General features: G+C 47.0%; 1 protein-coding gene across 6 annotated transcripts in view; it reads right to left on the bottom strand.

The window, feature by feature from the left end:
- Window positions 1-9,882, bottom strand: part of LOC110527351 (probable phospholipid-transporting ATPase IH) — a 91,393-nt gene that overhangs the window by 44,938 nt on the left and 36,573 nt on the right. For all 6 annotated transcript variants that reach the window (XM_036982643.1, XM_036982645.1, XM_036982644.1 and 3 more), the window contains exons 2-11: window positions 5,867-5,989; window positions 5,352-5,441; window positions 5,034-5,222; window positions 4,260-4,388; window positions 3,836-3,939; window positions 3,671-3,721; window positions 3,498-3,562; window positions 2,162-2,243; window positions 1,688-1,838; window positions 6-203 (exon numbers count right to left, since the gene is read on the bottom strand). In XM_036982643.1, coding sequence (XP_036838538.1) covers window positions 6-203; window positions 1,688-1,838; window positions 2,162-2,243; window positions 3,498-3,562; window positions 3,671-3,721; window positions 3,836-3,939; window positions 4,260-4,388; window positions 5,034-5,222; window positions 5,352-5,441; window positions 5,867-5,989 — 1,182 coding nt within the window. The remainder of the gene's footprint in view (window positions 1-5; window positions 204-1,687; window positions 1,839-2,161; window positions 2,244-3,497; window positions 3,563-3,670; window positions 3,722-3,835; window positions 3,940-4,259; window positions 4,389-5,033; window positions 5,223-5,351; window positions 5,442-5,866; window positions 5,990-9,882) is intronic.

The following is a 9,882-nucleotide window of genomic DNA, read 5'->3' as shown; positions in this document are numbered from 1 at the left end:
CCTACCTGTCCCAGTTCTTCATTGAGGTCAGATGTGTTAACCTGAGCCCTCTCTCCCAGTTCCTCGTCAAACATCTCATCATCCCACATGATGAAGTAGGACCCCAGGAACTTCTGCATCTCCACGGTAACGTACATGGACACGGGGATGATGTAATTAAACAACACCATGAAGGCCAGGAAGTCTGTGAACGCCCGGATCAACTGGAGAGAGAGAGGAGGGAGGTATGAGGAGGGAGAGGAGGGAGGAAGGTCAGAGGTGACAGGGAGAGAGAGAGGCGGGAGGGAGGTATGAGGAGGGAGAGGGGGGAGGAGGGACAGTCAGAGGTGACAGGGAGAGAGAGAGAGGAGGGAGGGAGGTATGAGGAGGGAGAGGGGGAGGAGGAACAGTCAGAGGTGACAGGGAGAGAGAGAGGAGGGAGGGATGAGGAGGGACAGTCAGAGGTGACAGGGAGAGAGAGAGGAGGGAGGTATGAGGAGAGAGAGGGGGAGGAGGGACAGTCAGAGGTGACAGGGAGAGAGAGAGGAGGGAGGGAGGTATGAGGAGGGAGAGGAGGAGGAGGGACAGTCAGAGGTGACAGGAGGGAGGGAGGTATGAGGAGGGAGAGGGGGAGGAGGGACAGTCAGAGGTGACAGGGAGAGAGAGAGGAGGGAGGGAGGTATGAGGAGGGAGAGGGGGAGGAGGGACAGTCAGAGGTGACAGGGAGAGAGAGAGGAGGGAGGGATGAGGAGGGACAGTCAGAGGTGACAGGGAGAGAGAGAGAGGAGGGAGGTATGAGGAGGGAGAGGGGGGAGGAGGGACAGTCAGAGGTGACAGGGAGAGAGAGAGAGGAGGGAGGGAGGTATGAGGAGGGAGAGGGGGAGGAGGAACAGTCAGAGGTGACAGGGAGAGAAAGAGGAGGGAGGGAGGGAGGTATGAGGAGGGAGAGGGGGAGGAGGGACAGTCAGAGGTGACAGGGAGAGAGAGAGGAGGGAGGGAGGTATGAGGAGGGAGAGGGGGAGGAGGGACAGTCATAGGTGACAGGGAGAGAGAGAGGAGGGAGGGAGGTATGAGGAGGGAGAGGGGGAGGAGGGACAGTCAGAGGTGACAGGGAGAGAGAGAGGAGGGAGGGAGGTATGAGGAGGGAGGAGGAACAGTCAGAGGTGACAGAGAGAGAGAGGAGGGAGGGAGGTATGAGGAGGGAGAGGGGGAGGAGGGACAGTCATAGGTGACAGGGAGAGAGAGAGGAGGGAGGGAGGTATGAGGAGAGAGGGGGGGAGGAGGGACAGTCAGAGGTGACAGGGAGAGAAAGGGGAGGGAGGTATGAGGAGGGAGAGGGGGAGGAGGGACAGTCAGAGGTGACAGGGAGAGAGAGAGGAGGGAGGGAGGTATGAGGAGGGAGAGGGGGGAGGAGGGACAGTCAGAGGTGACAGGGAGAGAGCGAGGAGGGAGGGAGGTATGAGGAGGGAGAGGAGGGACAGTCAGAGGTGACAGGGTGAGAGAGAGGAGGGAGGGAGGTATGAGGAGGGAGAGGGGGGAGGAGGGACAGTCAGAGGTGACAGGGTGAGAGAGAGGAGGGAGGGAGGTATGAGGAGGGAGAGGGGGAGGAGGGACAGTCAGAGGTGACAGGGAGAGAGAGAGAAAGGGAAAGTGAGAGGTAAAAAAACATCAGCTATTGCATAAAAATGATTGTAGTTTTATAACCTACTATATGGCGTTGCCTCTCTGTGTCAGTCTTCTGGTTGTAGAAGGGCTCGTCTTTGTCCGGGTCAGCCTGCCACACATACTTCAGCACTGTGTTGATCAGAGCCTTGCTGATCAGGATGCACAGGTACACTATCAGATACGCATTCATTGACCTGGAGGGGGGAGACAGAGAGGGGGGGAGACAGAGAGGGGGGAGAGACAGAGAGGGGGGAGAGACAGAGAGGGGAGGAGAGACAGAGAGGGGGGGTGTGAGGAGAGGTGACAGAGAGGGGGAGAGATGACAAAAAGGAGGGGTGACCGATGCAGAGGAAATGACATAAGAATGTCTTCAGGAAGGGTGGACGGTCTGAACAGGTCTTTATGGGGAAATGGATATGATGCAATTAGATGGCAATCAACGTTAAGTGAACCTGTCTGGAAACATGGTAAACACGCATCATAAAGTGGAAAACACAACCATGTTGGTGGGCCTTACTTCTCCACTGCAGAGCGTTTCTGGGACTTGGACTGGTAGTTGAGCGCCATCTTGGTCTCCATACCAGTGTAGATGGCAACAGCTAGGAGACACAAACCAGAGGGTCAACTTGGGGAGACATTTCACATCTGTGAAGATGAAGAAAAGAGACTAGGAAAGGGAACGACTTTGTAATATTGAGATGCAGCCCTGATGACAATAATATCAGTCAGATCTGACAAGTCTCTGTCAGTACTGAATACTGTCATGGTGTCCTACAATTATCTGTGAAATCAACTCCCATCACACTCATCTGATTTCATAATAAGACTTGGCTTGCAGTCATGTCATCTCATGCAGTGTACTGACTGCATTCCTGCTTGACAGTTTGTAATATTCTCACTCATACAGGTCTGTACAGGCCTCAGCAGCTGGCCTCAATATGCAACCCACAGTGTGAACACAGGAACTTAATGATTTGGAAAGGAACCTCTAAACATTCCAAACCCATTATATGAATGAAAACTAGGAATCCATTTTAGATTCTATAACTGATGTCATTACAAGGTCACCCAGTGTAGCGTCTTTAGATTTTATTAGTGATGTCATTACAAGGTCACCCAGTGTAGTGTCTTTAGATTCTATTAGTGATGTCATTACAAGGTCATCCAGTGTAGTGTCTTTAGATTCTATTAGTGATGTCATTACAAGGTCATCCAGTGTAGTGTCTTTAGATTCTATTAGTGATGTCATTACAAGGTCACCCAGTGTAGTGTCTTTAGATTCTATTAGTGATGTCATTACAAGGTCATCCAGTGTAGTGCCTTTAGATTCTATTAGTGATGTCATTACAAGGTCATCCAGTGTAGTGTCTTTAGATTCTATTAGTGATGTCATTACAAGGTCACCCAGTGTAGTGTCTTTAGATTCTATTAGTGATGTCATTACAAGGTCACCCAGTGTAGTGTCTTTAGATTCTATTAGTGATGTCATTACAAGGTCACCCAGTGTAGTGTCTTTAGATTCTATTAGTGATGTCATTACAAGGTCACCCAGTGTAGTGTCTTTAGATTCTATTAGTGATGTCATTACAAGGTCATCCAGTGTAGTGCCTTTAGATTCTATTAGTGATGTCATTACAAGGTCACCCAGTGTAGTGTCTTTAGATTCTATTAGTGATGTCATTACAAGGTCACCCAGTGTAGTGTCTTTAGATTCTATTAGTGATGTCATTACAAGGTCACCCAGTGTAGTGTCTTTAGATTCTATTAGTGATGTCATTACAAGGTCGCCCAGTGTAGTGTCTTTAGATTCTATTAGTGATGTCATTACAAGGTCACCCAGTGTAGTGTCTTACCATATATGTGCTGTGTGTTTTTCAGTGTCGCCCCTCTGAGAAGTAGGTTCTCAGATCCTAAAGGCCTGAAGAAAACACAGAACACACTTCTCTGTTAGATTTTTATTTTTTTGTGCAAACACACGAGCAATGACTTCCTGAATTTGGAGTCAATTTCCTGGGTATGGATTTACCTCGCGATGGGCTCGTTTCTGTCCGAATAAATATTGATTCGGCCCACGAATCTGTCCAAGGAGAGAGGGAATGCATGTGTGAGTTGGTGTGTTTTGCGTTGTTTTTCTCTATACAACCAGTTCTGATTGTCTGGATGCAGTGTTGTGTGCAGTGTTGTCACTCACTTGTAGAGGTCTGGTTGTGGTTGTTCACATTCAATAGAAGCCTGTAGGGTATCGAAATCCTCCTCTGTGATGAAGGCCTTAGTGTCCTGCACAGCATAGTAGGTCTTTGTGGAGGGATGGAGGGATGGAGAGAGTCACAGCGAGATCAGGAACACACCGAGCCAAGACGCATCTTACACTACCCCTCTAATGAAACAGAATAGAAACTCTCTCTCTCCATTTCGCTCCATCTCTCTATATCCCTCACATACACACTCACCCCTCTCTCTCACTCACTCTTTCCCCTCTGTCCCCCGTCTCCCATGCTCTCTCTCTCTTTCACTCTTCTGTTCTCCCTCAACTCTATCCCGTTCTTTCTTTATCTCTGCCTCAGCCACCTCTCCCATCTCCCTCCTCCTCTCTCTCAGTCAGAGTGTAGTGTTACCTTGTGACTGGACTCCCCGTCCAGACTGGCTGTGGTGACAAAACAGGTCCCGTCCTCCCTACTGGTGGAGAGAAGGATGAGGTCACAGGGGAACGTCTCATCTTCCTTGATCAGCACCACATCACCCACCTGGGAGAGAGGGAAGGAAGGAAGGAAGGAAGGAAGGAAGGAAGGAAGGAAGGAAGGAAGTAAGTAAGTAAGTAAGTAAGGAAGGAAGGAAGGAAGGAAGGAAGGAAGGAAGGAAGGAAGGAAGGAAGGAAGGAAGGAAGGAAGGAAGGAAGGAAGGAAGGAAGGAAGGAAGGAAGGAAGGGTGAATGGGTGGGTTGGAAGGTAGAGCGTGAGAGAGATGTCTTTAGCTCAATAGGATAACACAGTCTTGAGTTGTCTAAAGCAGTGGTTCCCAAATAAAACTAGATTGTTTTAGAATGTTTTGAGCATAATAACACAGCAATAGCCATGCATAAAATATGCATAAAATATAAAATATAAAAAATATTATCAATTGCACAACTTTCTCTCAGCTCCATGACAAAATGTGTAGAATTGCAGGAAATTAGCTTTAAAATTGAAAAATGTTCTCTCCGCTGCCAAAATGATATTTGGTACTTATTCTTTGGTCTGTTTATGTTTTTTTCTCTGCTCAACCCTTATGGTGGGTCGTGACTCCAAATTAATGTATATTTTTGGGTCACGAAGCAAGAAAGTTTGCCAACCCCTGATCCAAAGAACCCAGGTTTGATCCCTGGTCATTTTCAGTTGTAGGATGATACGTACCCTCAGCTTACGACTCTGTTTCCTGATCACCTTCCCATGCTGCACCTCGTGCACAGGACACTGGTTAATAGCATTGTCTGCTTTGTGCCTGAGCCAGTCCTCATAGCCCTGTTTGATGGCCGTGACAGTGATGACAAAGAAGAGAGGTAGTCCGCTGGTGATGGGACTGGTGGGAGTGTCAATTATCAACTGAAGAGGGCGGGAGAGAAAGAGAGAATGATCTATTGTCATCTGAAACTTCTGCGTTTGCCAGATTTATATTTCTTGCCAACAAAACCTTAAATTGACTCAAATTGAATCTACCAGTCAAGCTCTGACCTGGACAAGAAATATGATGAGGAAGTAGAAATTGGCAATTCTTCTAAACTGCTCAAACAAATTCTTCGGAAAAAAATTCCAGAAGGTGTACTGTGGAAAGGGAAGCAACAGCAAATGGTATAACATGGTTGTAATGTGGTTATAACATGGTTGTAACGTGGTTGTAACATGGTTGTAACGTGGTTGTAATGTGGTTGTAGCATGGTTGTAATGTGGTTGTAACGTGGTTGTAATGTGGTTATAACATGGTTATAACATGGTTATAACATGGTTGTAACGTGGTTGTAACGTGGTTGTAACGTGGTTGTAATGTGGTTATAACGTGGTTGTAATGTGGTTGTAGCGTGGTTGTAATGTGGTTGTAGCATGGTTGTAATGTGGTTATAACATGGTTGTAATGTGGTTATAACGTGGTTATAACGTGGCTGTAACGTGGTTGTAACATGGTTGTAACGTGGTTATAACATGGTTGTAACGTGGTTATAACGTGGTTGTAGCATGGTTGTGGTTCTCACCTTGGAGGAGATGATGCGGTTGTCGGGGTACCTCTGGGGAATGTAGGCCTCTGCTCCCGGTGGGGGCTCCTTGTTTCCGATGTACACCGTCCTGGTGTCCACCCAGTTCTCCTCTCCAGCACACTGCACAGAGGTCAAGACGTCAAAGGTCAATGCCAGGTCAGCACACAGGTCAGGTCAGATCATGACAGGACAAATCAGGGCAGGTCAGGACAGAACAGGAGAAGACACAGGGGCAACAAAGGTAGCCTCACTGGTTGTCAGGCAGTTGTTTCCTGCTCCAGCCAACATGTCTTTGTCTCACCAAACTTGGTTAGTGTTGTTGAATGCAGAGACAGTCTGGCAGACACAATAGCATTACAGTCGCAAACAGAATAAATGACTGTGTTGAGTGTAATAAAGTGGCGACCTAACAAACACAACACAACAGACCTCCAGTAGAAGTGAGTAAGGGCTCTGAGTCATGTAACTGGGTGGGGAATGATAAATGAGTGTTGGCTACAAACCTTTCACCATACAATAACTCTCCCATTCAACACTAACTATGACACACGCCTATATACAAACACTCACCAATACACACCACAACACCATAGGAAGGTCAACCCACTGATTTCACACCTGTCTGGAATAGTCAAATAGAATAGAATCTAATCAAACATAATCAAATATAAAAAGAGGGAAATCAAATCAAATATAATATAATCTTAAAGTAATTTCCTTACTCGCTGAGCCTTAAGTAACTAAATGGGTTGCGTCCAGTAGAGTGCTACATGTTTGCCCATGTCTGTTTATCACCAGTGAGCTAGCTCAAGAAGCTGGACAAGCCCAAACAGAGAGACACTGAGGGGATTTGATTAATCCCCCGGGCATGCCCCAAGTGAACTGAGCATTGACTGCATTCCATTTAGAACCGGGCTGCCTCCCGGGTGTGAGCCGGGCGCCCCGTTCTGGGCGTTCCAACACTAACTTTCTAGCCTGTATTGCCAATCAGAGCATGTATATAATGCTATACTTTCCTTAGAATACCTCCTTCATCTGAATATAGTGTATATCCTGAGTTCCATAGATATTGAGGGACAGTCAGGGACATATTGGTCATGTCTTATGTTTGGTTAGCATGTTATACTTTGTATGTCTCCTTAGTTCTGACAATTTGTCTTGTATGTGAATGTGTTGTATCCATGTCCCCTTTGTATTCCCTCCAGACCAAAACCTTACCTACCGGCCTTTCAAGCCATTCCATATCGCCATCCTACCCCCCATGTGCTCCTGTGTCCATTTGCGGTGTCTTTTTTAATGAGTTATTAAATACCCTGAACTGGAAACCTTGTCTTCGACCATCATTCCTGTATTCTTACAAATGCATCATAGTGGCAATATCACTCCTCAATCTAGCCTAAGATACAGTCAACCTAGCCCAAGATACAGTCAACCTAGCCTACGATACAGTCAACCTAGCCTAAGGTAAAGTCAACCTAGCCTAAGATACAGTCAACCTAGCCTAAGGTACAGTCGACCTAGCCTAAGATACAATCAACATAGCCTAAGATACAGTTCAACCTAGCCTAAGATACAGTTCAACCTAGCCTAAGATACATTTCCACCTAGCCTAAGATACAGTCGACCTAGCCTAAGATACAGTCGACCTAGCCTACGATACAGTCGACCTAGCCTAAGATACAGTCGACCTAGCCTAAGATACAGTCGACCTAGCCTAAGATACAGTCGACCTAGCCTACGATACAGTCCGACCTAGCCTAAGATACAGTTCGACCTAGCCTAAGATACAGTCCGACCTAGCCTAAGATACAGTTCCACATAGCCTAAGATACAGTTCGAGCTAGCCTAAGATTCAGTTCCACCTAGCCTACGATACAGTTCCACCTAGCCTACGATACAGTCCCACCTAGCCTAAGATACAGTCCCACCTAGCCTAAGATACAGTCCCACCTAGCCTAAGATACAGTCCCACCTAGCCTAAGATACAGTCCCACCTAGCCTAAGATAGAGTCCGACCTAGCCTAAGATACAGTCTGACCTAGCCTAAGATATAGTTCCCCCTAGCCTAAGATACAGTCCGACCTAGCCTAAGATACAGTTCCACCTAGCCTAAGATACAGTTCCACCTAGCCTAAGATACAGTTCCACCTAGCCTAAGATACAGTTCAACCTAGCCTAAGATACATTTCCACCTAGCCTAAGATACAGTCGACCTAGCCTAAGATACAGTCGACCTAGCCTAAGATACAGTCGACCTAGCCTAAGATACAGTCGACCTAGCCTACGATACAGTCAACCTAGCCTGCGATACAGTCGACCTAGCCTACGATACAGTCCGACCTAGCCTAAGATACAGTTTGACCTAGCCTAAGATACAGTCCGACCTAGCCTAAGATACAGTTCCACCTAGCCTAAGATACAGTCCGAGCTAGCCTAAGATTCAGTTCCACCTAGCCTACAATACAGTTCCACCTAGCCTACGATACAGTGCCACCTAGCCTAAGATACAGTCCGACCTAGCCTAAGATACAGTCTGACCTAGCCTAAGATACAGTTCCCCCTAGCCTAAGATACAGTCCGACCTAGCCTAAGATACAGTTCCACCTAGCCTAAGATACAGTTCCACCTAGCCTAAGATACAGTTCCACCTAGCCTAAGATACAGTTCCACCTAGCCTAAGATACAGTTCCACCTAGCCTAAGATAGTCAACCTAGCCTAAGATACAGTCCGACCTAGCCTAAGATACAGTTCCACCTAGCCTAAGATACAGTTCCACCTAGCCTAAGATACAGTTCAACCTAGCCTAAGATACAGTTCCACCTGGCCTAAGGTAAAGTCAACCTAGCCTAAGATACAGTCGACCTAGCCTAAGGTACAGTCGACCTAGCCTAAGATACAGTCGACCTAGCCTAAGATACAGTCGACCTAGCCTAAGATACAATCAACATAGCCTAAGATACAGTTCAACCTAGCCTAAGATATAGTCGACCTAGCCTAAGATACAGTCGACCTAGCCTAAGATACAGTCAACCTAGCCTAAGATACAATCAACATAGCCTACGATACAGTCCGACCTAGCCTAAGATACAGTCAACCTAGCCTAAGATACAGTCAACCTAGCCTAAGATACAATCAACATAGCCTACGATACAGTCCGACCTAGCCTAAGATACAGTCTGACCTAGCCTAAGATACAGTTCCCCCTAGCCTAAGATACAGTCCGACCTAGCCTAAGATACAGTTCCACCTAGCCTAAGAAACAGTTCCACCTAGCCTAAGATACAGTTCCACCTAGCCTAAGATAGTCAACCTAGCCCAAGATACAGTTCCACCTAGCCTAAGATACAGTTCCCCCTAGCCTAAGATACAGTCCGACCTAGCCTAAGATACAGTTCCACCTAGCCTAAGATACAGTTCCACCTAGCCTAAGATAGTCAACCTAGCCCAAGATACAGTTCCACCTAGCCTAAGATACAGTTCCACCTAGCCTAAGATACAGTTCCACCTAGCCTAAGATAGTCAACCTAGCCCAAGATACAGTTCGACCTAGCCTAAGATACAGTCTGACCTAGCCTAAGATACAGTTCCCCCTAGCCTAAGATACAGTCCGACCTAGCCTAAGATACAGTCCGACCTAGCCTAAGATACAGTTCCACCTAGCCTAAGATACAGTTCCACCTAGCCTAAGATAGTCAACCTAGCCCAATATACAGTTCCACCTAGCCTAAGATACAGTTCCACCTAGCCTAAGATACAGTTCCACCTAGCCTAAGATACAGTCCGACCTAGCCTAAGATACAGTTCCACCTAGCCTAAGATACAGTTCCACCTAGCCTAAGATACATTTCCACCTAGCCTAAGATACATTTCCACCTAGCCTAAGAGACAGTTCCACCTGGCCTAAGATAGTCAACCTAGCCTAAGATACAGTCCGACCTAGCCTAAGATACAGTTCCACCTAGCCTAAGATACAGTCCGACCTAGCCTAAGATACAGTTCCACCTAGCCTAAG

Source organism: Oncorhynchus mykiss, chromosome 7 (assembly GCF_013265735.2).
Source record: "Oncorhynchus mykiss isolate Arlee chromosome 7, USDA_OmykA_1.1, whole genome shotgun sequence".
NCBI classification, from domain to species: Eukaryota; Metazoa; Chordata; class Actinopteri; order Salmoniformes; family Salmonidae; genus Oncorhynchus; species Oncorhynchus mykiss.
The sequence above is the reverse complement of the archived record's forward strand: the minus strand, read 5'-3'. Positions and strand labels throughout refer to the sequence as shown.